At 41.2% G+C, this 27,768-nt stretch overlaps 1 protein-coding gene across 4 annotated transcripts; it reads left to right on the top strand.

The window, feature by feature from the left end:
- The first annotated feature begins 123 nt into the window (after positions 1-123).
- LOC113437427 (dual specificity tyrosine-phosphorylation-regulated kinase 1B) lies at positions 124-27,568 on the top strand. Of its 4 annotated transcripts, none has more exons than XM_026702405.2 (11): positions 124-475; positions 19,380-19,525; positions 19,981-20,100; positions 20,396-20,584; positions 22,337-22,484; positions 23,126-23,412; positions 23,686-23,832; positions 24,101-24,241; positions 25,876-26,179; positions 26,335-26,441; positions 26,582-27,568. In XM_026702405.2, the coding sequence occupies exons 2-11, from the start codon at positions 19,463-19,465 to the stop codon at positions 26,975-26,977; spliced, it is 1,902 nt and encodes a 633-aa protein (XP_026558190.1). In that variant the 5' UTR covers positions 124-475; positions 19,380-19,462; the 3' UTR covers positions 26,978-27,568. The 4 variants fall into 4 exon arrangements, with proteins under 4 accessions (XP_026558190.1, XP_087796023.1, XP_087796024.1 ...); XM_087939897.1 differs by lacking the exon at positions 124-475 and adding an exon at positions 11,831-12,126; XM_087939898.1 differs by lacking the exon at positions 124-475 and adding an exon at positions 18,690-18,708.
- The last annotated feature ends 200 nt before the right edge of the window (positions 27,569-27,768 follow it).

The following is a 27,768-nucleotide window of genomic DNA, read 5'->3' as shown; positions in this document are numbered from 1 at the left end:
ATGTCACGTAGAAAATGTTCTAGGCTTCGTCGATGCCATTCTGCAAATGGGGCGGGGGGGTGCCGAGATGCATATACGCCCAGCTGCACGGGCTGCAGACTCCGGCGCATGCGCACCCTCGACAGGGAACACGCACCTTCCTAGCGGGCGGGCATCCATTTCTTCTCTTCACACCCCCCTCATTTTTTTCTCTCCCCATCCCCCCGTCGTTTCTCTGCTTCTCCCGGCCCGCTGCCTCACGTGGCTACGCCGGCGGGGCGCATGCGCTTAGCGGCGACAGCGGAGGCGGTTTGTTGTGGTCGCCATTTTTTGTTGCATTACTGGGAAATCCCGGCGCCGGAGCAGCCGCCGGAGAACGCCCCTTGCGCTGGGGGTGGGGGCGCAAGACGCCCGCCTGCCGCGCCCCGCCCCCAGCGCGCTTCTCCTCCTCAGCCCCAGCTTTGAAACACGCCGCGGGCCGCAGCCGCCTCCTCAGGTAAGAGACCCGCCCGGCTGTCGCTCCCTCGCCTCCCGCCCTCCCGTTCACCTTAGGGCCCTTCCCCAGCGCGAAGAAGGGAGCGGGAGCGGGGCAGGCGGGGAAGCCTCCGGGGCGCCTCAACCTGTTCCCGCCCGCTTTTCCCTTCCACTTCAAACAGCCGGGGCTGCGGCGGGCAGTTTTGCCCAGCGAGCCGGGTTGCCTCGTCAGGCCCCGCCCCTGTCCGGCTCTCCGGCTTCGCCTCGGGCGGAACCCCGCTCGGCCTCCCGTCCATCCCGCCCCGCCCTCGTCCCCTCCCCGCCGCCCGACCCCACCCTGATCCCCCCGCCGCCGTCGCCCTTTTTTTTTCCCCTCCCCATTTCTGAGCCCCAAACTTCTCCCCGCCGCAACCTCTCCTGGCTGCTGGCTTCAGAATAGGCCCGGTCCGCTGGATCGGATTCGCCGCCGCCTCCTCCCCCGCTTTCTCTTCCCTTCCCTTCCCTTCCCTTGCGCGCTGCTGGTGGTGGTGGTGGTGCATGGACGGCCCATCTCTCTTCCCCCTCTTTTCCTTGCCTTCATGATAGTCAGTTTCCACCGGGTCTCTCTCTGTTCCCCCATCCTCCCTTCCTCCCCCCAATTATCTCCCTTTTGGTACCTTTTCCAAAAGGAATGAGATCTGTTCTGGCATTCGTCCATTTATTTCTCTTTCGGAGCTTGCTTTTTTTTTTTTTTTTGTTAAATGCCATTATGATTGCTGATGCTGTTACAGTTGGTAGAGAGTCATTGCTGCTTCAAGATCAGCGCGATGTACTAGTAAAATTGAGGTTCCAGGCAAATTGGCCGGTCTCTAAGATATCACTGGATTTGGTAGTACTTCCCTTCCTTTCCCCCTCTCCTTTCTTTATTTTTTTCCAGAATTTGTGATGGGTAAAAAAATAATAATCTGGGTGAGCTGATTGCTCTGTATTGTACTTAAAAAAAATAAAAACCACTAGCACAGGTTGAGTCTGTATTTGATAATCCTGTTATCACAAATAAAATCCATTTGCAATCCTTCAACCATTATTTAAATGTTTGGTATTCAAGATACATGAAGAAGATAGTTAGCTCCCCTAACTTTGGACAAGTTAGGATCTAAAGGCCCTTGTTTTTCCAAAACTGTAAATTGTGCCTCAGTGTGCCCCATTATTTTTAAGAGACTGCTGGTTGAAGATTTAAGTTGGACAAGCCTGAACCTTAAAATAAAGTGTCATTATTGATCTTAATGGGCTGAATTGATTCCTTTAAGATTTATCTTTAGGGAAGCAAAATTATGTTTCACTCACATAATTATTTAAATATTGTGGCAGGTAGTACATTTACTTCTGCTTCTGTCACTCTTCTTGAAATACGTGATCTTCAAATGCTTTCCTTGTCCTAATACATATATTGTATTTTCTCCATTGCCCCCAACCAAATGAAATTTAAAAAAATCATAATTGCCCTCTTTGCCTCAGTATTACTAATTCTAGTGTGACCTGTTTCTTATCTCCTGTCTGAGTTTCTTATGTTAAATATAAATGCCACCATAAATAATGCTAGCAGCTGTAATGATATAATTCAGAATAGTTATGAATTGTAGGAGCAGAGAATGGAAACGCTCCTTGATGCCAATAACTTTGAGGAGAAATTCATAGTGAACCTATTAGTGCTTCTCAGAAATAAATGCCATTGTGTTCGGTCAAGCAATGCAAAGCTGCAATCCATTTTTGCCTGGATATAAACCATAAAAATACAGTGGGACTTACTTTTGACTAAACAGTAATAAAATTATGCAATGTAGATAATTCACAATAATGCTAAGGAAATAAATTTCACTACATGTCTGCCAAAAATAAGTGACAGAATTTTCTTAATCCTCTAATCTGGATAGGTGCTAGCATATATAAACAGTGCTTTTATGACAGAAATGTTACAAAAAGTAGTGTATTGATCAATATAGTTTTTGACTATTATAAAATAAATGTTTAGCAAGTAACTCAGCTGCTGAGTTCAAAAAAATGCTGTATTGGTTTGTCAAGCTGTAGTAGCACAGTGATTTTGTTTGTTTGGAAATATTATGGATGTTGATGGTAAGTTGGATTCCTGGAGTTCTCAGCTGTTCCTGAGTTGAATCTGATGTTATTCATTGAGGTTGGGATTGGCTTATGTGGTGGTGTATACAGCCCTAGCAATTCTCTGTTAGTATCCAATTTGTGCAATAACATACCATGAAACTCTTTGAAAAGCATAAATAATTATGGCTTCAGACTAAATTGTTGTTGTGCTTTTTTAGTCTAACTGTTGTCTGGTTTAATTTGTGAAGATTTAATTTGATTTTTGTAGAACCCTGTTCTTGATCACATTTTGGTCTGGATCATTGAAAACATGGAAGCCTTTGTGGCCAAAAGCTCATCCATCAAAAATTGGAGGAGCTTTTGGTCACAAAGAATAAACCTTGAGTGATGTGTATGTGTATGCGTGTGTATGTATCCATCCCAATTTTAAACTTCTTGTGAATTAAATTTCCAAGATGACAATACCCTATACAAGTAATATAATTGTCTGCTTGGTTATTGGGAAGCAACAAAAAGAGCATCTCTGATAAGTGAATTCTGTTATCCAAAAGTGAATTGATGTGAGGCAATGGAAATCATTGGCAAAGGACCATGGGATGATATGTTACACAGTCCATGAACTCTGGCAGGTAGAATAGGGAGTTGAAATTTTGTTAGGAGAGAAAAGCAGCCTTTAGAGTATAAAGAATACATTGTGGACTTGGTTACTTCTGAAAATGAGGGGATGGATACTTCCTCTTGAAAACCCAAGTAGACAATTTCTCTAGTTTACTGTGCTGTTCAGGTATGTTTTCCTTATTTTTTTGTAGTTCTGGAACCTTTCATATTTGGGCAAAAGTTCAGGGTACTTTCTGCACTGGAAGAAATTAAATTGCCCCGGGGATCATGTAAAGGTTACCACATTAGAGGCATTTCCTGTTTTGCAAACTGATACTATGACATTTGCTGATATGTTGATAAGCATAATAAAGATAAGTTACATTATTTCTGTGACAGAGCTGAGTGATTTCATAAACCTGTATATAATGAAAGGTAACATACTTGAAACTCTCTAGCCCAACATAAATGATTATGAATGACAAGCTATTGTTTCATTGCTCCAAAAAAGTAATTTGGATTTTTAAATGGGTATGGATAAGATGGATATTGAGAGGATAATACTTATTACATGTTATTAATGAGAAATATATCTAGTATATAGGAAACATCATTTTTGACAATCACAGAGCTGAAGAAACAACAAAACTTAATTACTCTGTTAGAAAGGGTTAATTCACATGTCAATTTAAAGTTAATCCTTGAATCCATAGTGTACCATAAACCAAGAATAATAAAGATCCTGTAAGACCATCTAATTTGGTAATTCAACAAACAAGTCAAGATGTATACTGCAAATTCATAATGATTACGTTTTCCTTTAAAGTGAAATATTGTGTGCCATGGTTCACATTAAAGAATCTAATTCACTGAATGTAGTCCCCCCCACCCCAAAGTATCACTTTTGGACTGGTTGTCTAGAAACCAGTTCATGGTGGAGGCCAAACCATAATTTCCCATAGGCAACCGGGGTAAATTGTGGTAGACACTAAAATACAAGTGTCCTGCAATGACATTTATGGAGTATGGCTGAGTTGCAGTCACCTATAAGACTAACCTAGGGTACCACTGTGTTATGTAGAAATAGCTTGGATGAGGTCTTAAACTTGGATGGAACATGGAGTCATATTAGCTAACTGTTTTCATTTCTGAAGAGAAACTAAAATGCAATAGGACATGTAACATACAAATTAATATTGAGCTATACTTTTATCTTCTTGAGAAATTATTTTCTATTAAATGTAAGCATGGGCAAGAATGTTATAATCTGAGGTCAGACTGTTATAATTGAATCCATGACTTTCAAAAAGTAGTTTCAGGTTCAGTGGATACTATGAAAACACAAAACTCTTAGCTGCTTGATGATTCTAATACTGTATAGTTTTAAGACTTGGCTCAACATTGTATGTTAATTTAATAAGGAGTTATAGGTGTTTCAGAATTGGGAAAATATGTAAGGTTTGCATGCTGATAGCCTGTTCTTTATTCATATTTCAGGCAAGAGGTTGGAGGTTATGGTAAATCTTATTTTACTAGCCATAGTATATTATTGCATATATTAGGATCAATCTTCATCTTTGATAGAGAAAAACTACAATCCTGTTAAACTTAGAGTATATAGCTTGGAAACACCATACAGGTATTATTGATTGTACTTCTGAACCAACAATTTACAGGGCACATAGAGCAACATCAGAATAAGGAATTAGTAACATATATAGCTCCAAATAGTATTGTTCATTTACAATTTTTAGACATTTCAGATTCAGTGTGTTTTGTTACTATTTGGCTAAATTCTATTCTGAATCATTTCTCCAGCAATTTAAACCATTAAAACTAGTTCCTAACCTACATCACCTTTATGTTAGTATATTCTGACAATTTGTGCATAGGGATGTTTTGAGTGGGTGTCTTTAGCTCCAAATTGATGACATAGATTCAGATTTCCTATAAAGAATATGCAGAGAGAATTACCGTCTTCTCCAAAAACCTTAACCTATTATATTTAGAGTCTATGATATGCTTTCAAATGTTCTTTTTTTTTACAATGTAACTTTTCACTGGCAACATTCCTATGTTCTATTTCTCATGTGTTTAATTTTGGGGCCCTAAATTGTTTGGTATGGATTTTCTACCTTCTTTTCTGATGCCTTCTAATGTCTATTTGCTGGTATTTTTTATATTTGATGCCTTTTATAGTTTATTAATAACAGTACATTTAATGTGGGAAACTTGTTTTGGTTCAAGAGGAGGATTAGACTAAAACTTGGCTATTATCTTTTTGGACTTTAACTTCTGGCTACTCCAGCATCTATCAAGGTTCTGAACAAAACTTGCAGTTTCATTGATAGGAAAACCAGAATTTTTTTAAATGAAAAAAGGATTTAAAATGCAGATTTTTAAGTCTTATGAGAGACTTAAAAAGAACTTTTATGATATAGTAATTATTCAAATTCTTGTAATTTAAGATTAATTTTACAATATTTCAGATGTAGAATAGAAGTAAGAAATATGTGTGACTTTAACTCCAAGTACATTATGATTTATTTTACAATTAAGATGCCCAAGAGCAGGTCATTTCTGGTTTCTAAAAGGAGCAGGTAAATTCAGGTACTTGGTTTTGGTTATTCGGAATACAGTTAGGAAGATCTTGAAAGTTATTCCTATAAATGTCACCTTGAGACATCCTGTATCAGATGAATGAGGGAAAATAAAGATTTAAACTTTAAGCTTTGGTAGAAAGGAGTCCCTAAAAATAGACTTTAACATGACTCATGTATGTATCCACATATTTTGCTGTGAAAATCTTGGCTCACTCACATCTAAAAATGTGATCAGTTTTATCCACTTCAATGAGCTAAAAATGTTAGAAACTTCTTCCCTGAAAGTGCTAACAATTTGATTAAAAAGGCAAATTTGGAATGAATTTTGTTCATTCACAAGATAAAACTTTTAGGAAAGTTCAGTTTTGATCCGTTGAATTCAGTTACATGGAATGCAGAAATTATTTTAAAAGATTCACCTATAAATGTATGGAAGTGTAACAGTAAGAAAAGGGCTGTTCTTTTAGCATCTTGAGCTATCAAAATATATTGGCTGCCCATCATCAAGGTGTATTATCTTTAGCACACTAAGTCCAACTTATGTGTATCTCCAATATACATGACCCCCCTCCTTCCTATGAAGTTATCAGAAGTGGTTTTATTCCATTTTAGAACATTAGAGGTTGAGTTTTGTCAACTCAATGTACTACTTAATTTTAACTTTGATTCAATTTAAACAATTCATCTTCAACATTGGAGATAATGAAGCTGGCTTGGGATTTATTATGCCATCTGAATGTTGTCTTGTTAACACTCAAATGGAATTACTGTTGGCAATGAGTTACTTGGCTGATAAACCTTCAGTTTATCCCAGAATGGCTTGTCTGCTCAAGGTTTCTGCACCGAGGCAGGATCTTTCACACCCAAACATGGCTTGTAGGTTAATCATGTCATCTATGTTACTGCCAAACCTGCTACATACACTTTTCCTGCTATTACTAGTCCATTCACTTGCCATTTGAGCTTTTCATATACCTTATTCAGAAGGAAAGCTGGCAGCAATTCTAGGTACCTTATTTTCATTTACAGTTTGTTTTCTGCTGTATGATATCTTCATACTTTTTTTTTGTGATGCATTGAAAATATTTTGGGGGGCTTCTGTAGATCTTGAAGCTTCTGATGTGGTGTCACAGTGCCCTGAGTCATCTCTGTACGGTCTACCTTTTACTCAGAAGTGTGGCTCATAAGACTTCCCAGTAAGTCTGCTTAGTGTTTCAAAACAGGCTGCTCTCTTGAATACATTTGGAAGTAACTTCAGTTAAAATCCAAGAGGTGAACTCAGATTTGGAAACCTCTTTTTTTTAAAAAAAAACACCATTTTCTTCTACCTAGTCTTTCCTATTTTTATTTTTATGATACTGTTTTTGAGTTTCTGAACATAGAGAGTTTAGGAATGACTTTCTTATATGTTGGTGCCATGTAATTTAATAATTCTGTGATTAATTTTCTCCCCCCAAATAATTTGAAAATGAGGCAGATATGTGTGCTTTATTGTTATTGATTTAATTGAAGGTGAGTAATTTAGAAGATGAGCTTTAAAAAAAATACAATGACATATAAACTTGGTTTACATATTGTACAGTAGTAACAACATATACTTTTAATAATTTTTATAGTTTCCTGTATAAAAGCATCTCAAAGCAGTTTACAAACTATATTATACAAACTATTTATATTCTACCTATTGACAGGTTGTAATATATTTGAAATTATTAAATAATGGGGAGTGAAACTGTTGTGCGGCATTGGAATGAACTTTTCCTTAAAGGAGATATTTCTTATCATTTATTATTTAAAGTAAAAGGTACAGCATATAAAGCTTTCAAGCTGGGAATGGTCTGTGTAGTTTTTTGACATAAATTATAATCCATAACTTTCAAAACAAAAAAAAACACCAAAAGGCTGTTTGGCATCCTTCCTCATGAGATCATATGCCCTTAAAACGTTCTGCAAGGATTTTGCTTGTTTTAATTTTTCAAGGTGTTTCTGAGAGGCACATTTAGGACTGCAATTGCATGACCTTTTGGGGCTTTTCCTCACCTCCAGTGGGTTGCAGTAGGTTCCCAGGTGCATAATTCTCTTTCCAGGAAATAACTACAGTATGTGGGGGGGGTGGAATCTGCTCTTTCTGGCTAATTAGGGCAATCCTAGAGTCAAAAGACTTGGCTTGATCCAGACCTTGATTTATCTCAAGGAAAGGTTCACCGTTTATTCCAGTGGCCTTTGGCTAAGGTCTCAAGCCTGTAAAATATATAGTAATGCTTTTAACTGCCCGGTTTTATAGCACAGCTGTTTCCTGTTCATAAGGCCATTCATTTTGACCACGTATTTTCCTTAACTCTATGAAACTCTCGTAAGCTTCTGATCTGGCACTGAGCCTCTTCGGGGAAAGATACTGGATGCCTTGTGGTTGGCACAAAAGGGTGCAGGACCTGCTAGGGCATTGTGGCCAAACCAAGAAGCCCTTTATGATAGAGTTGCTTGTTACACTGAAGATGGAGAAAGATGTGATTCAAGCACCACTTGGGATTGCGGGAGGGGGGGAGGACTTTTGACCCAGCTGGCTGTAAGAGTCACCACGCAAGAGAGATCACGACTGCAGTGAGTGGCTATGGCATTCTGCCAGCACTGTGAACCCTGTTGTTGCTGGGTCTCCCTTTGCAGGTTATTTCTAGCCCCTGTTCCTGGAAGGAGAGCCAGTTCTTCACCGAGGTATTTTTGGAGACTCTCGCCTTCTCTTTCTTGCTTTGTTTGGGCATAATCAGCCCATTGCATCCCGGAGAACCTAGCAACACCGCCTGGCTTCTCATTGGCTCCTCAGCAGCGCTCATTCTCCAATGAGAAGCTTGTTGCCATGGCAGAGATACCATTGCACAGAAGCAAATGAAGAGGCGGGGATTGAATTTGCTGCCTGGTGGAAATCTGCAGGGCAGAATAGGGACCAGGCAGAGGGTTAATGCGTAGCCTGTGGCCTGGAAGCAGAGTGCAGGCTTGGCCCAGTGCCAGTGACGTACAATGCTAGGGTGGGCTGACAGACTGAAACTCCCCTAGGTAACCCTGCATACATGGCAGTACGGCTCCTTGGCTAATATTTCCTCTGCTGCAAAGTGCCTGTAACATGCTTCTCTTTTCCTACCCCTCCTCTGTCTTCTTTCCATGTAAGCTCCCTCCCTCCCCTTCTCTCCCCCCCCCCCCCATCTACTCTGAACAGCAAGAGTGTTCTGACAAGAGACATATGCAGCCTCAAAAAAGCTTGTTGTGCATTCTCCTAGTGTAGGGGCCATGCAATTGTGCTAGCTACACAGTTCCATCAGAAGCCATTGCAACAGCAGAGCTGGCAACGTTGATACGTATAGAACTCACCGGCAGCCATGAAAGTCTGAAATTTTGAATTTTTACTGGTATGCAGTGCAGTTTTTCAGCTTGTGCTGGCATCAAATTCTTACCTCTTTAGATGTGATTTATTTAATGCAGCTGTTTTAAACCAAACACTTTTTTTACACTAGTGTATCTTTGTTTATTGATAAATGGAGCACATTCCAAAATTGCATCAGAAACGTCCCCTTTCATAAATCTAATTTGCTAAATGTCAGATTGCTTGCATCTACTTCCTCCTTGGATTATATTGTGGCCCTAGCATAGGTGTAATTTTTAATTGCCACTAGTTAGTGCTGGGTTATAGAACAAGTCCTAGTCAGGAGTCAGGATCCTCAATAGAATTGCTCTGATAAATTGCATAGATTCACGTACAAGGAATTCAAATGATATTGCAGCTTCTAGAAAAGAGAGGCCTGAAGAAGAAAGATGGAAAATTTTGTGTTTCTGTTTCCAGTTGAGGGTACCATGTATTATCTGGGCAAAAATCCAAATGACCATTAGATGGCAACAGAGGCTTTTCTGTATCATTCTTCTGCTATCCAGGAGTCATTTGGATGTAGCTGTGATGTAGTAACCTTACTTTTTGCAAGAAAAGTGATGTTATCTTCCAACGTAAAAGAAAGGGGTTTCTTTTTCATTTTTTCTTGTCCCAGTAATTGACCAGATTACATTGAGAAAATGTACAAAAATAAAAAAGCTTTTAAAATATATATATTTTTGATGAACACATGTCCTCTACTAAGATTTCATATTTTTCTCAAGCTTTGAACTACTTGCACAACTTGTATGATTGGCTCTCCAAGTTTTTGTCCCCAATGCTTCAAAACTTGGTAGAGATTGACATATAAAAAAGTAGAAAGCAACTAGAGACCTCCAGAAATGACAACTGTACTCATTTTGATTGTGTGTTTGGAATTCAATAGGCAGCTGGATAAATTGTGTGGTCTTTGCAGACAACTTCCAAGTTCTTAGTTAATTTCATCATATTGCCAGTTCAAATTGTATAACATTGCAAGTTTGATCAAGAAAGCAGCTCTGAAACCATTAAGATGGCAAAGTAATGTTCGTGTCAAATAAACATGAGGTTCTGTGTCAGTATCTTTCCTAAAAGCTATTCCTTACTATTCAGATGGAGCTTTTACAATGCAGTATACATATACTCTCAGTGATTCCAGACAGTAGTTGCTTCCTCCAGTCACTAGCAGAAGAAGTGGCAAGTACTTGGGCACAGCAAAAGTATGGATGACACAATTTTGAAAGCTGTTGGAAAAACACAGTACCCTCTCAAGACTTACAGAAGTGCCTTAAGGAACCCAGAAGTCAAAAAAAAAAAAAAAATACCGCAACACCCCACCCCCCACCCCCCAAAAAGAGAAAGTCTTCATGCCTTCCAGGAATGTAAACTGTAAACTCAGACCTTTTTCATTAGAAGTTTTCTAGATCGCTCTTTCCCAATAGGCCAAGGTGCTTCAGAGACTTAGAGTAGCATTGAGTATTAACTCCAGAAATTATTTCATTTTTCTTTGGTCTATTCAGAGAATATATCAACATATACTGTAATTTGCTTAGCATTGGTAAGACCTTATTTGAGATTCTGCATGCTAGATTTTTAAAAAACTGTGTTAATATACTAGAGGAATTAATAAGAATAGAAAGGCCAGTGATATGAGGGATAATCAGGTGTCATTGGGATAGGAAAGTCTACAGGACCTTCTCTCAATATGTAGATGCCAGGATGGGGGGGAGGGAAACATAATCTACCTCATGCACTGATGCTTGGATAAAAAAATACATTGTATATGATTTAACAGGGTTAAAAAAACATCACTGTCATCCCATCTTTAATGACCATTTAATAATGATGTAACTTTTTTATTCCTTTCAAGTTTAGAATTGGTTGTTCTATTATCATCAATGTTAGATTTTAAATTTCACATTCCAACTCTTTCAGATGTATACACAGTGTCTCTCGTGTGATACCAAAACATAAAGATAAGGGCACATTTGCCTTCTTCCAATGTGCTCTGCCCTGGAGAATTCCCACAAGCTTGGTCTTTCTTGTATGCCTTAGATTAATTTCTTGGGAATAGTGACAGTGTTGGGCCAAAAACAGGACGGGGCCAATTTATTGAAGAGCAAAAAATTGAGAGATGCAAAAGATCTGATGTGACCAATCAGATTAAATTTGAAGTTGCTGGAAAACTTCCTGGGCTTTAGTCAAAGTTGCAAGGTTTGTGCATTTGGATACAGCAGTTTGCTGTAAATTAATAGTGCAAAAATGAGTACAGCAAATGTTCATTTATGCAGTTCCAAACTATGATTTGTCTTGCTCAACCGTGGTTTGTTCAATAAAGCATAAGCTGAACTAGCTCAATACATTGTCAACATACATTGAAACAGTATGCTGTATTTTGGCAGAAAAAAGTGGGTGATCATATTTATATACACCTCCTAAAGTCTTGTGGCCCAGGCCTTTACCAACAAGTGAATACCATTGAGAAACCTCACAGAGTCAAGTGGTAGCCTAGAGGAAGCATTTGTTAGTGGAGTTGAGATTTGGCACATTTCAGTCCTTTCCTTAGTAGCTTCTCTGGGCTGCATTTAGAAATCTTTTGTCAGCTGTTCCTCTGATCAGTTTCCACTTAGCCATGGCATGCAACCAGCTGTTTGCTTTGATCCAGGCAAAAGAGCATTCCACACCCACTGACCTTCCATAGCCTTTGCAATGACAGCTGTGTAGCACTGCTTTCTGGGTTAGCTCACTGTGGTTTTAAGACTCACTCAGGGGCACAACCTGGGTGAGTACTGTCCCAAAAGCCTGGCTATCAACTCCGTGGATTGTATGTGGTTGAAACTGGGGTGGCCTTTCCCTTTGGTGATCTTCTCCATCGCTAAGGTCTATCTTGTACAATGCTGCTGACATTGCAGACACATTGGGCCCGGCAAGAGCCTTCCTGTTTTCTGCCTTCCACTTGCTATAACAGAAAAATGGTCACAGGTAAGATCTGTTTGTGGTAGCAAAAGGATTCTACATAGCCATTTAATAAAATCCTTCTCCTGAGCGGTCAATATGGAGATGGCGGATGAGGTATACAATTGTGTACAATCATAGGGCAAAAGGACAATGGATTTTTTAGAGAAGGAAAAGGCATTTTGTTTTACATTTGTAGTAGATGGGAAAGGAAGTTGTAATGTGAGAATATTTTTCAAGCCATATAAAAGAGCAGTGTGAGAAACTGGAAGCATTCTGAGCAGGAAAGTCTAGCTGAAGTGTTAAGTTTATTTATTTATTTGGCTTACATCCTGCCATTCTACTCTGACATGTACTCAAAATAGTTAAGAAAAGTTAAAAATAGAGAGAGGTAAAACATAGATTAAAATTAACAGTAAAATTGATATTAAAAATTATTTAACAGTTAAAATCTAGGTTAGGATGACTTTTTATTCTTGAAGATGAAGTGACCTAGTTTCTTGAAATGCAAGGAATAGATTGTCTTCAGTGTAATGAGAATGAAAATCTTATGAACCATAGCAGTACACCTTTAAGTTACATGCCTGAGTTAGAAGTAACATGGCTGAGTTTGAATGAATTTCTAAGACTCAACATGATGAATTCTATACTGATGCATCATAAAGACCATGCTTATAATTACTGCTATAACAGACGAGTGTTCTATATATGGAAGTTTTTGAATCTTATGGCTACAGAATTTTATTTAGACTGAATGATCAGTGAATTTTGTGGGAGTTGCATATTATATTGCTGGTTATCTTTGTCGCTTATCTGATAGAAACGTATTTGATCTGCTGAGTTAAGGTGGTTGCAGTATTTTCTTTAAAATGCTATTGTATAAATTATTCCTTGTGAGAAGAAAAGTACCGTAAAGAAAAAAAATATTTGTTTAAATTCATGAGCTCGCATTCTCTTTTCAAGATATGGAAAGATACATGCCTTACTAAAGGAAAAGAAGTGAAATGCCTTGATTTTATTTTACAAACACAAAAAGCCATTAAACCATTATAGGACCATAAGACATGGGTTTCAAAATGCAAGACAACGTAAGTTGACTATGAAACTCAAAAAACCATTTGCAGTTGCATTTAATAGCAGAACATTTGTTGAGCTGGACCTAACAATAAAATACTCCCAGGTCTTAAATTATTCTTAAATTTATTAATTTCATGTTCAAGCCCTGGTTTGCTAGATAGAATCCAAGATAATAAAGAGTAGAGGTGCATCCAGAACTGTGTTTCTGAGAATTTATTTGTGGCTATCCTTTTAGAAAAAATGAAGTAAAATTAAAGTATAAAATATGAAAGGAATAATGTATGATTGGGAAGAAAATCAAATGCTCCCAAGCCTCTCAAAATGCCATATTAACATAAATGGTTGATACAAGGGAACAGCAGAACCCACTCAGCACTAAACTATTATTAAGATTTGGGGAGCCTTCAGAATTGGCACTGGAGTTGTATAGGCTATCTCTTAGTTACGTTTGTGATTTCTCTTGTGTCTGCTGTTTTAAAAACTTTTAAAATATGACTGTGTTTGTCAAGTTTATTGTTTTATACTTTTTTGCTGTTTGGCACCCAAAATCACTCCTTGAAAGATCAGTGGCCATATATATTTGATAAATAAATAATAAATAGAATTTATTATTACTAAGGATGGTGCCCCAGCAACACTCAAAGTACCAAGTGCTATTCTTAGATGTGGAAGGGATGTTTTAAGACTGGCTGGAATGGGATACAGTAGCGAACATGTTAGAGAGCTAGCCATTTCTATTCCTAGCTTTGCTCCACTGAAGCACAAAATCCAGTACTGTCTTAGCAAGTTCAGCCCAGCTACATGCAATTATCAGCAGAACAGCATCTCTATAATGTTGTGCCAGCTATAGCTGCATACTTAGTAGGGTTGTGGTGCTTTGCTTCTGCTCTGTGCAGACAACTTGAGCTCACAATTCTGGTCAGGCAGAGCAAACCCCATCATTTCCAATTCAGAAGAGCTTGCTTAACTAAAACAGTCAACTTCTTTTCTCAACTAAAAGTACAGTTAAGTGTGTGACAACCATCTTTCCTGAGCATAATGCACAAAATGATTTATAATTCAGTCCAGTCCTAGGGTTAATTGCAAATCTTTCTCAAAAATAAGCTAAAACTTAAATCATATTTTGATCCTCCAGGATGAATATATCTTAAAGTCATTTCTTTATTAGTTGCTATAAATGTCCATCCATGACCATCCCTGATTGGCTTTATTATGTACTATGGAATATGACATTCCAAATAATACAGATTCTATGACATAAATAACTAATGACCAAAACCTTTAAAGCTATGGAGGCATTGTCTCTCCACCAGTCATGAGATACACTACCCCCATGGATTGTACTCTTATTCAAATCCTTGTCCAATTTATTTAAACAACTATGTATTTAAATGCATTGGTTTAAATAAATTGTACTTAATTGCATTATAATTAATGCCCCCACAGTGTAGAACCTACATGCTGTGGAGATGTAGCCGGGTCCAGCCCACTGTTTTGACTACTGACTAATATGACATGTCACTGGCTTTTGTTATTTGTGGATACTCTTAAGGCAAAGCTGCATTTTAAACTAAACAAACAGCCTTGCCTCCTTGAATTGCAACAGATGGTCTAGCTGCACATTTTTCATGTTGAGGTCATGGGCTCAAATCCATGGATGGGACACCACCTGGCCAATTATATGTAATAGGTTAAAAATCCTTCACAACTTATGTGACATCAAGGCATTGGAAGGATGTACTTGACAGAGAGTTTGAAAATGTTCATTGAGATCCTTGTTCCTGCAGCATTGCTCTATGGAACCCATTCTTGAGTTAGTTTTATCCTCACTTCAAAGTAGCAGAAATTAACCACAGCCATTATTTTGTAACACTATATATCAAGGGGTGTCAAACTGGATTGCTTTTAGGGCTAGATCAGCATTGTAGTTCTCCTCTGCAGGCCGGTAGGATGGGGGACGGCAGGGAGGGTTGGTGTGGCCGGGTTTCTTTTTGCTGTTATTGGGCTGTTTTTTTAGCTGTTTTGGGCCCATTTCTGTTTTGGGGCCATTTTTCAGGCTGTTTTCACCCCGTTTTACGGGCTGTTTTCTGGCCCATTTTCGGGTGGCAGAGTGCTGCAGGAGGCCATGGTGAAAATGAGGCACGGAGAGGCTGCATGCAGATTGTTTTAGCCGCTAGAGGCACTGCGGGCCAGTTCTTTCATATTTCCAGGCCAGCCCCGGATTTAAGCACCCCATGGGCCAGATGCGGCCCACGGGCCTTGAGTTTGACACCCCTGCTATATATCATTTGCAGAGTGCCCTGGGTTCAGTCCCCAGCATCGTCAATATAAGTTCTTTGGTTATAAGTCTGAAGAAAACATCTCCTGAAAGCCCAAGAGAATTGCCACTGAATCAGTGTAGATAATGTTGGTAAAATGTTTGGCTTACAAATCTAGCTCAGCTTCCAAAGAAACATTGTTCACATGGTAGCTAAATTGCTTCCTGCCCCTGACGTGTCCCTGCTAAGCTAATTTCCCTCTCAGCTATGTCCCATGTCTTCTTCCAATGGCCCATTGGAATATATACTGTAAATTATTAAGAATCAAATTTGAGCCTAGATTTACAGTTTTAGTCTAGAAATGTTTCTTGTGAAGATGGCAGATTTTATGGTGAAGGAGAATTAGTATACTGTAATACCTCCTAAGGTCATTTTAGGTTATATTTTTGGGAATCTTTGAAATCTCATAATATATAAATATGACAAACTATTTTTACCAATGTTTGTGCATATCAAGGCTGTATATATACACACACACATTATAACAGAGGAAATAACATGAAGAAAATGAAGTCAAAATCAGATTTCCAGTAGAAATAGGACTAGAATTCTGTGACCTGCACTACCACTTCTCATGACTAGCAGAGAATGTGCGTGAGAGAGAGAGAGGGAGGGGAGGGGGAAGAAAAAGCGTATATGCATGAACAAAATTCTTCTCTTGGCACCCAATTAGATTAATATCTTACATTAATAAACCTTTTGTGGTTATTTTTTTCATAATTAATTCTGGGAGGAAAAAAAGTATTCTGTAGGACTTTTCTTTGAAAAAAAAATTGGTAATAGTAATCTGGTCTGGTCCTGCAGAAGTTTTCATCTAGAAGTTAAAAATTAGAGAAGATTATATTTACAGATAGTTAAAAGCACCATGACTTCCTTATTATAGCGTAATATATCATGCAAATGGATGTATGTTATTTGAGCAACATTTAAGTTATTTCAAGTTTTGGGATTGTTTGAATACTTTGAAAAAGGTGCTGTGATAGGACATGTGAATCTCAGCAAAGGAGTTCATAAAATAGAAATGTATATATCCTGGAAAACGGTAGAATAAAAATGATGATCTGATGATACCTTCAGTATTTGAAAAGAGTGCTCCTCAAGTTTCCAGTGCAAAATTACAAATAATTGCTGGAAAAGAAATCAGAGCTTGCCTTCCTCAGTCAAACATGCAGGTGCTAGAATTCTTGCTGGATCACATGGGCTGACCAAGGACTAGTTGAGTGAAATAATCTACAATGTCATGTGGAGCAGGTACCGGTAGTTAGTTCAGAACAAAATGTTTACCTATACCTGTGCAATTATTTTTAGTCCAAAAATTGAATAAATTCTTCGTGATGTAACATTCACTGATTCTGCATCTTATTGCCTTTGAGACATCATGTGAAGGTGTCCTGATCTTTCTGACTGATCTAGAGAAAATAAATGGTCAATTCTATCCAAGTCCCCTAGCCACTGTGATTGTGGGCTGAGGGGAAACATTTGCACAGGGAATAGGATTGAGTTGCCAGATCGTAAACATCCTGCAACAACGTCCGAATGAGCCCTTGGCCTTCATCTTTATATCAGTGTAATGGGGGGAAATGCAAATGGGATATAATGCAGCATGTACAGTATATCATATGTGACATAGATTGAAATTAGAAGCAAGCAAGATGGACACTTGCCATTTCCAGATTATTCCATGAATTCTTGTTCATTACTTTTCGCTCGCTACAGTGTTTTATCAGGACCTTGTCTGGAGCCGTTTGTAATAATTGTACGTTAGGAAAACTGAATACCACTCATTCCCATTGATATGTTCTTGCACTGACTGTAAAAAGTTATTTCTTGAGGGAGAAGAGCAACAAATGATAGTCTAGAATCTGAAGGCAGTGCCAGAAACAGTTAAAAGATTGATTACTCTTGGGAACTCTTTTACCTAACTATGTTTAAAAAGTGATCTTATTTGTAGGGCCATATTGCGATATGGTTTAGATTTAATGATAAGCTTAATGTCTATTAGTTTTATATAGGTATTCATAGTTTACGGATCTTTCTGTTATTATTTATAGTTACATATAGATCATTTTAAATATTTTAAGATAATTTACTTTTTTGTTGTTCACTGTGTAATCACTACACAATGCTGATTCTTCTTTTGTATTTCATTGTTTTAATAAATAAAACTGATGTTAAAATGTGTAGGGTTGCATAAAACAACCAAAATATACAAACTCAAGGTTTAGTATTTGAAGATGGCAGGATTTTATTTTCATATAAGATTCAGGAACAAGATTAGCTTTGAACATATTTGAAGTTTTCATAGTGTTTTTTTTTCTTTAAAAAGGGAGGGGCTCTAATGGAGAGGAATTAAAACTTTTCAGCTACTTTATTTGCAGAGTGGGATGTAAGTAGCTGTGGTGATAGAACTTTTGGAGGACACCAACACTCAAAATTTTCCCTAGCTACTTTAGAGGATTTAATTACAATATATTTTTGAACTATTCCCCCTTTGCTTCTTTTAATACAGGCTAGAAGGGATGAGAAAACAGACTATAAAGAATTTGCCTAAATCAGTTTAGAACTGAAAACATCAAAAACTAGTTTTTAAACTGTTATGATTAAAGATCAATGGGTTCACCACTCTCAGACCACCTGTTTTGCTGGGACGTTTCTTGGCATAGTTCGTTGTCCAGCTATTCATGTCACCATCAGGGAATCCAGTCCCTTCTACTACTTTGCTCCTCAGATTTGTCTTTTTATGGAAGGAAAATTATAATAATATTTAAAACTCTGAAAGTCAGAAACCTGCAAAGAATCTTTGAATCACCATCAAATCACTCCAAAGCTATTTGAAGACACCTCAAATCATAGGCTTGATTTGAAAGGGTGTTCAATTGAAACTCTTTTGAAGTAAGTCACCACTTCAACATTTTGCACAGCCCTAAGCAATTTGGCTTGGCTGCAAGACAAAACTTTGTTTCTTGCCTAAGCCCCACCTAATCATCTGTTTCAGTCCTTGTGGTCCTAGCCTACCAGAAAAGGTATCCAAGGAGAGGTATTCACCAAAAAATAATGCGAATGCCGCCTTCTCGTTTTCTACTTGTTGCCCCTCCTTTATGCTTGGCTCCACCTTAGTTTCTCCTCTTGCCTGCCCCTGTGATCCTCTCATCCTCCCTTTCCAAATTACAGTAGTGATAGGATGTCCTCAGGAATGCATTCTTGGTTCTAAAAGGTAAAGAGAAACATTTCATTTCCAGACCTAGAATTGATTACATTTCTATCCTGTCCTTCCTCTAAAAACCAGAGGGCTATATGTTGAGTCTCCCTTTGTTTGATCTTCTTAACAAACCTCTAGAACAGGGGAGGAACGATGGCCCTTTTATGACTGGTGGACTTTTAACTTAAAGCCAGCATGACTGGCTCAGGAATTCTGGGAGTTGAAGTCCACAAGTCATAAAGGGGCCATAGTTCCCCATTCTGCTCTAGGAGGATTAACTGAATGGTAGTTATTGTTCTGAAGGTCACCCAGTAACCTTCAGGACTGAGCACAGAGTTTGAACCCAAGCATTAAAATAGTGAATTGTATGTGCTTGACCCTCACATTGTGGTTTACAATATTACTAAAGAAATATACTTAATAGTAAAATACAGACAATTTGATGTATTTCTGTTGTCTGGGCTATTTTAGGAAATTAGATCCATTGTCAGCTCTCCTCCTTTCCTACAGACAAGCTAGGAATAGAACTGAATTTCTGGTCCACATCTTTCCTCTAAATTGTAATGGAGATACATGACTCTGTTCTTAAACAAGTTCATTTTGGGGTCAAGGCATAATGTTATTTTGGGGCAGTCCAAACCATGTTTTGCAATATTTTTCATCTAGGCTCTCTTTTTGTCCTCTAGGTGGCAGCAGCACCCCACAATGCCAGCTGCCTCCCTGCAGCCAGGTTGCCTCTCTGGGCCGCTCTCTTCCTACTGAGACAATCATGTCGAGCCAGCACAGCCATGCTCCCTTCTCCAGCATCCAGACCATGGCTGAGCATCAGCAGGTAGTTCCCTGGGAAATCCTGACTGCCTTCCTTAGAGATCTCATTCAGCTCATCTTCAAAAAGCATGCAATTAAACTTAGCTGTTTTCCCGCTTTCGACCGGTAGCTATTCCAGCCAAAATCTGCATGCATACCTTTCAGCTTTGAAGCCCTGGTTTTTAGCACCTGCAGGCATTAGTTCAGTCTGTAAACCAAGGAACATGGATAGAAATTTCAGAGGAGGTAAATGGCTTCTATAGTATCAATCATAACCTCCAAGTGACAGCAAACTATTGGTCAATCCCCTGGAGGAAGCTCAAATTTGGTGACAGGTTCTATATTTCAAAATCAAAATACAGTCATTTAACATCATTACTGCACACTCTTTTCTTGGTGAATTTATTTTCACCCTAGTTCCATGGGAATTATGCCTACAGTATGTCTAACTGTGGTCTTTTGGTTATTTCTTTTCCATAGATCATGCCAGACCTGGCCGTTCTGCAGAGAAGGATCCCACTTACATTTCGGGACTCTGCCACAGCTCCACTGCGCAAGCTCTCCGTGGACCTCATCAAAACATACAAGCATATCAATGAGGTAAGTTCTTTTGAGGGCAGCTTTGATTAAAATATGAAAGGAGGAGGAGCAGTAATGTCATAGATACCAGCCTCATTGTTCCTTCACTTTTTATGTTGATAGTACCGTTCCATGTTCTCTCAGTAGACAATCTGAGATGTTAGTTATTGCCCTGAGAAAAAGTAACTTTCATTTTTTTAAGGGCATGCACGTATACGTGCGCGCGTGCGCACACACACATACACCCATATCTTCTTTTTTGCTTGGGTGGTTGGTTGGCTTTTAGTTACACCCTGATCTTTGCTATAATTGACAGGTCTATTATGCTAAGAAGAAACGCCGAGCTTTGCAGGTGGCACCTGAGGATACAAGTACCAAAAAGGAACGGAAAGTGCACAACGAAGGCTATGATGATGACAACTATGATTACATTGTCCGCAATGGCGAGCGCTGGCTAGAACGCTATGAGATAGACTCCCTCATTGGCAAAGGATCCTTTGGACAGGTCAGAGGATGGGGGCAGCAAAGAAAATAATGTTGTATCTGATTTGTAACCATATGTGGGGCTGTACTCATTTCCATCGTGAACATGGGCTAGAAAACCTCCTTTGCCGCAGATAGTGTCTTCCATCAGATGGAAGACAGTGTAGACATAGCAGCAAATTATCTTCAATCTTCAGAAAGGAAGAGCCACTGGCCAGTGGTAGAGCACATGGTTTGAATGCTACATAAAGCATTCCAAAGGAGGGTGTGTAAGTGGTCTGCTTGAAATCCCACAGACTTTTCTGCCTGTCAGGAAACAGTACTATATTATGTGGACTGTCATTTGTCTCTGTAAGGCTGTAGATCCTGTCTTCTGTAAGTAACTGGGAATTGTATTTCCGCCTCATCCTAAGCTAAGTTCCCTTTTCCAATTCCCAAAGAGTACTGTTGTTGGCAAATTTGTCTGTTTTTCTCTTTTGAGCAATTACTTACACATGTTAGTTTTCCATAAGAGTTAACTGCTAACATGGCACTTGGTGGAGTTGTGATTTTTGGCCTTGGTGATAGGCTAGGGATATTGACACTGTATTGGACTCCCTGTCACTAGCGTTATTCCTACCTAAGCTTGTTGGTACGGGAATTTCAGTTTTCCTTCATTAGGAGATGGGGATGCAACTTCTGAATTTGTGACCACCATGACATTCATGGACTTGTTCAGGATTGTGGCCCCAGTATATATTGGGTTGCTACATGTCCACATTTTTTTATTTGGTTTTATTATAGGGGAAGGATCACTCTCTGGTTACTATGGAATTGATTGGCTCCCCAGACTTACTTAAGGACTTGTTTGATTGGCCCACCCCAAGTGCCTAATGATTCTTGTGTCAAGATTCCAGCAGTCATTCTAATTAAATCATGATTCTCAAGCCAAACTTAAGCCAAGCTAAAGCAGGCATAGGAATATTTTATGAGTTGACATCTTGTTGGTTTCCAGTGGACAGTACTACTGAATATTTGCTAAACTCAGGAAAAAGGGCACAGCTGCAGGGGTAGACAGAATGGCTTCTGAGTGACCCATCTCTGGCCATCAACTTAAGAGAGCATATTGGAACTCTGAGAAGCTCTGGGAGATTATATGATTTAGGAATCAAGTAGAGGAACTGTGGTGTGAAACGAAAAATATATGTGACTGAACATAGGGAAAGCCTCAAGTTCGTGCCTATGTTGGGACTGTAAGAGCAGTGAAAGATATTCTCCACTGTCACTGAATCCATGGACAGCCATCCATCCAGCAGTAGCGCTATTAGGGAAAACCAAGCCAGATTGTCTGTTGGGCTTCATGTAGCATTTAAAAGATCAAATCAGCCTATTTCACTCAGTTAGATACAATCTGGGCAGGACCATCTGAGTTGATACAAGACCTCATTTTGCAAGGTTATATGAGTTAGGTTTGTACCAGGGAATCCTAGGGAGTTTTAACAGGATGTGCACTCATGCTTGGTTAGAGAATTCTGGGAGTTGAAGTCCACCCATATTAAAGTTGCTGAGGTTGAGAAATACTGCTCTAGGAGGCACTTTTTTGGGGTCCCTGAAGATTCTGCTGTCCAAATGATGACACTTTCATTCTGATGCTGATTGATTGTGCTTTAATTTTATGCTGTTATTTTGTAAGCCGCTTGGGTCTTCAGAAATGGTGGCATATACCAAAGTAATAAATAATAAGCTGCTGAATGCAAGGTCATTTTATTGTGTTGTTTTTTTCCTGCCCCTGTAGGTAGTGAAGGCCTACGATCAACAGGCTCAGGAATGGGTAGCCATCAAGATTATCAAGAATAAGAAAGCATTTCTGAGTCAGGCTCAGATTGAACTGCGGCTGCTGGAGCTCATGAACCAGCATGACACTGAGATGAAATACTACATTGGTGAGTTTGTGGGAGTAGATTCTCTTAACAGGAGGGAGAGATTCTGAAATTGGTTGAGAAACATTAAGAGGTAGCCAGGACTGGAGATTGATGAGAAGTTTCCATGCATTGGAGGAGTTAATTGGAGACAGTTGCCAACAGCATACCTTTTGATAAAAGACAGGATTTCACTGACAGTGATACTCTAGAACAGCAGTCTTTTGGCACTGGGGACCGGTTTTGTGGAAGATAATTTTTCCATTGATGGGAGTGGAGGGAGGAGGAGAGAGCAACCTAGATCCCTCACATGCGCAGTTTACAGTATGGTTCGTGCTCCTATGAGACTAATGCCCGATGATCGGAGATGGAGCGAAGGCTGTGATGTAGCCCTGGGGAGCAGCTGCAGATGAAGCTTTGCTTGCTCGCCTACCGCTCACCTCCCAACTGTGCAACCTGGTTCCTAACGGGCCATGGACAGGTACCAGTGGGTGGCCTGGGGTTTGGGGACCCCCTCTAGAGAGAAATTTGTCAGTGAGGTGGTATTTATGTACTGAACACAGTACGTTATGAATCAGATTCAATAAACAATAACAGAAACAATAACAATAACTGGAGCGGGCTGACAGTGTTGTCATACCACTTTGCTCTCTTTACTTCCTCAGTGCACTTGAAGCGTCATTTCATGTTCCGGAGCCATTTGTGCCTGGTGTTTGAGTTGCTGTCCTACAACCTCTATGACCTGCTTCGTAACACCAACTTCCGTGGCGTCTCTCTCAATCTCACTCGCAAGTTTGCTCAGCAGCTGTGCACTGCGCTGCTCTTCCTGGCAACACCTGAACTCAGCATCATCCACTGTGATCTCAAGCCTGAAAATATCCTGCTCTGCAACCCCAAGCGCAGTGCCATTAAAATCGTAGACTTCGGCAGCTCCTGCCAGCTGGGCCAGCGTGTAAGTGATTCCCTAGCTCTCACCTGCCCCCTGAAACTGTCTCCCGGGCCCTGATCCTGCCCCTTTCTGTTGGTTCACCTTGGCCCTTTTTGATCTTGAAGAGCTCCCTTCCATCTCAGGTCTTCAGCATTTTGACCTTGCCTAGTTTGGGTGGGGGGGGTTCGTTTGATTCGGTCACCATTTGACAAGAGAACCACAGAGAGGAATCCCATCTGCCTCGACTTTCCGATACTCTCGGCACAGACGTGTGACCATCTCTTTTGTCTTTTGCAGATCTATCAGTACATCCAGAGCCGATTTTACCGCTCGCCTGAAGTGCTGCTAGGCATGCCTTATGACCTGGCAATCGACATGTGGTCCTTGGGCTGTATTCTGGTGGAGATGCATACAGGGGAGCCCCTCTTTAGTGGTGCCAATGAGGTAAAGTGGTCTATTTACATTTCAAAGAACAACTCACCGCAAGTGGAATTGGAACTGGGCCGGCAGGGCCACCAGTCCCTAGTCAGAGAGCCTAGCGAAACCTCGGTTGCTTTGAGTCAAAAATACTGGAGGTGCCTGAGCACCGTGACCAGTTTTCTAAGTCAGTAAGCGTATAGATGGATCCCAGAGGTCACTGAAGAAAGAAGGACATCAGAAATTCATATCAGGGGAGAAGGTCCCTGATCCTGTGATCCCTTTTCTCTTGCAGGCAGATCAAATGAGCCGGATTGTGGAGGTGCTGGGACTGCCGCCACCTCACATGTTGGAGCAGGCTCCCAAGGCTCGGAAATACTTTGAGAAGCTGCCCGAGGGGGGCTGGGTCCTCCGGCGGGGCAAAGATGGCAGGAAGGTAATTGCTCTGCATCACTCTGGGATCTTTGGGAGGGAGGGGTTCTTCTGACTCCTCGTTCAGCTGCATTTCCAGAAAATGTAGACAGCTGCACTAAAGGTCTACCTGCTATGTTAGATCAGTGCCCTTAAGTGCATCTGAAGTGAGGAGGGTGGCAATAATAATATAAGTCTGCTCTAATATACCCTGCTAAAGGCGAACACTGAAGAAATGGGTTTTCATGATTAAATTCTTCATTCTAGCATGTTTCCTGCAGAGCGCTATCTAAAGCAGGGGTCTCCAACCTTGGCAACTTTTAAGATTTGTGGACTTCAACTCCCAGAATTCCTTAGCCAGCAAATTCTGGAAGTTGAAGTCCACAAATCTTAAAGTTGCCAAGTTGGAGACCCCTGATCTAAAGTCGGGGGAAGAAAATACAAGGACAGTTGCTGATTAAATCCTCTTTTCTCTGCTCTCTTTCTGCTCACATTCTGGTCTTTTTTTTCCCCCCTTCGGACTTCCTGCGTGCAAAAGGGGGGTTGGGGGGGTGGGAAACAACTGCATAAATACTAAGCTGAGGAATAGCCCTCATGCTGTTCTTTGGGTTGGCTTTTAGAGTCACGTTAAGCCTTTTGCTTGAAGGAGACAAGGGCATTATTTCTGGTGGAACTTACGTTAAAAGGAAACACTTCGTTTCTGTACAGTAATGAATATATTCTATATATTTTATACCGGGGTCGTCAACCTTTTGGACCTCAGGGACCACCAAACCCATAATTTTAGATCCCAGGGACCACTAACTGGTTCTGTGGGTGTGGCCTAATTTGTGGGTGTGGCTTGGTGGTCATGTGACTGGCTGAGCATGGCTTGTATGTAAATATAAATATTTATATAAATATTGAATTTTTTTATAAAAAAGAGCAACTTTTACCCAAAATCAGGCAAGGCAGGCAGGCAGATTGAGTTGCTCGCAGAATCACAGATTCATTCAGAAATCTATCTGCCATTGGCTAGCTCAGTCTGTCGCATAAAATTTGCTAGCAAGCAAACTCACAAAATTAACTCACAATACACCATGTATGTAAATATTGAATTTTTTATTGAAAAAAAGCAACTTTTATCCAAAATCAGGCAAAGCAGGCAGATTGAGTTGCTCACAGAATCATTCAGTGATCTATCTATCTATCTATCTGCCATCGGCTAGCTCAGTCTCTCAAATTTGCTTGCCATGAGTCTGCGCTGAATTTGCTTGCAAATTCAGGACCTTCAGTCCTAAGGGAGGTTCGGCTGATCTAAAGACTAGCTAGAAAGCAAGAAATCCATCCATTTCCTGCTTCCTAGCTAATCTAAATCTCCTGGCACAGCAGAACAGATGATGGTCGGAAAAAGGAAAAATAGCAACTTAGCAGACAAGTTTACCGGGTAAGGAGTGAGTGGGCGGGGAGGGTTTCCGCAGGCCATGTGGGCTGAGCAGCCTTGTGTTTCTGCGCAACCTGGATTAATTGCTTTGGGGGGGTGTGTGTGCTCTGGGGCTGAGATTTCTCTGCGGCCCACCAAAATTTTCTCACGGCCCACCGGTTGGCGGCCGCTGTTCTATACAGTAATGAATTCTCTCCACCTTCCCATTAATTTTCCTGTTGCTTGATATCTTTTAGGACTACAAGGTTCCAGGGACACGGCGGCTGCATGAAGTATTAGGGGTAGAGAGTGGGGGCCCAGGCGGACGCCGTGCAGGAGAGCAGGGCCATTCGCCTTCTGACTACCTGAAGTTCAAGGATTTAGTGCTGCGCATGCTGGACTATGAACCCCGTAGCCGCATCACTCCCTTCTATGCCCTGCAGCATAACTTTTTCAAGAAAACTGCTGATGAGGGCACCAATACGAGTGCCAGCACCTCACCAAGCCTGGGAACAGAGCATAGCCACTCCACCAGCACCACCAGTTCTGTGTCCAGTTCGGGTATGCATCTCTCCTTCCCTTCCCCTCCCCTCCCCTTCTTCCTAGCTCTCCTCCTCCTCATGTTCCCAGCACTCCTGTTCCATCTTCAGCTTGGAGAGTTTCATACTAGTCCATCTGGTGAGTATTCTTTTCTCCACTGTCCTGTCTTTGCACAGGTGGTTCCAGTGGTTCTTCCAATGACAACCGTGGTTACCGCTACAGCAATCGTTACTACAGCAACATGGGCACAGTGCATGCTGACTGTGAGATGCAGAGTCCCCAGGTATGTTGGATGTCAGGCCCCAGCCACTTACGGGTTGCAGGTCTTCTCTGAAACTCTAGTCCTCAAAGGAACAACGCCAGCCCCTTCCTGCCTCCGTCCGCTCTATAATTACCTCTCTTTCCTTTCTCGTTTTCCTGCAGGCGCTTCCTCAACAGCAGATGCGCCTCTGGGCCAGCGGTGACAACGAGGGTATTCCTCACATCTTACCTCATAAGCCCACACCTAGTCAGGCCATGCCATGTTTCCCCCCAAGCGGGCACCCTCCGTACCAGCGCCCTCCACTCCCGCTATCTCCTCCACTCCCGGAGGCCATGGAGGTGTCTCTGGGCCCTCGCCATCTGGACTGCAACCCCACTGGGCTGGGCTCCTCCGGCTTGCACTTGGGCGCCTCGGCCTTCCGGACTAGGACTGCTGGCGGCTCACGCCCTGAGGGACTTGGCCTCAACTACCCACTTCGTGGCCGTGGGCACCGAGACACTGACGAGACTGCACTGATGGGCGTCTGTGTGCCCCAGGGCACAGCTGCCAGCTCCTGATGATGGACTGGCCCGGCAGGCTAGGAGCCGGTGCCCAGCAAGAGCACTCCTTTGTTGCACCAGAGCCTGGACGGGCCGGGACTAACTGTAGGGCAGGGAACTAGTGCCCATAGAGCACTTCTCCACATGCGAGAACCTTGAGTGGGCCAGGACTTGGGGTGGGATGGGTCAGGTTGCCTGGCTATGGCCAGTCTGGAGACCAGGTCCTGTTACTACCCGGGACCCTGCTGCCAGTGGTAAGCATTATTGGGTGGGAACTAGGGAGGGAGGGGGGATTTGAGAGGGGGGAAGCATGTGGAGCCAGCATCCTGCCGCCCTTGCAAACTGGATGCTGCCTTCCCCCTTGTCACAGTCAGTGCTTTCTCTGACATGCGGTCCTTCCTGGCCACAGCCCCTCCTCTTGATTCACTCAGCGACATGTGGCCTGCCAGCCATTCCCTTCCCTGGTGCGAGAGATTTCAACATCCTGTGCTTGGACGGACAGACAGACTCCTGTGCACTACATGGACTGATGGGCTTGGTGGCCTGTGTGGTCCCATGGGAATTGCTGCTAAAACTCCCTCCCTGCTTGGAAATAAAGGGTTGCCCCAACCAGCGAATGTTTATGCTGACTCACGCGCAGCCATCTTGGACCTGCCTCTTGTTATGTGTATGCCAGGGGATAGTGCCTAGGTCTATGCTCTGACATCCTTGGGTGGAACCACACGTGCCAGGCTACCTTAGGAAAGGTGGCAAAGTGGGACCTGAGCTGGACCGTGGCTGTGAACTGTTAACTCTGCCTTACTTGAGCT

The sequence above is a fragment of the Pseudonaja textilis genome, chromosome 10 (assembly GCF_049901715.1).
Source record: "Pseudonaja textilis isolate UNSWEBS1 chromosome 10, rPseTex1.2, whole genome shotgun sequence".
Lineage (NCBI taxonomy): Eukaryota > Metazoa > Chordata > Lepidosauria > Squamata > Elapidae > Pseudonaja > Pseudonaja textilis.
The sequence above is the reverse complement of the archived record's forward strand: the minus strand, read 5'-3'. Positions and strand labels throughout refer to the sequence as shown.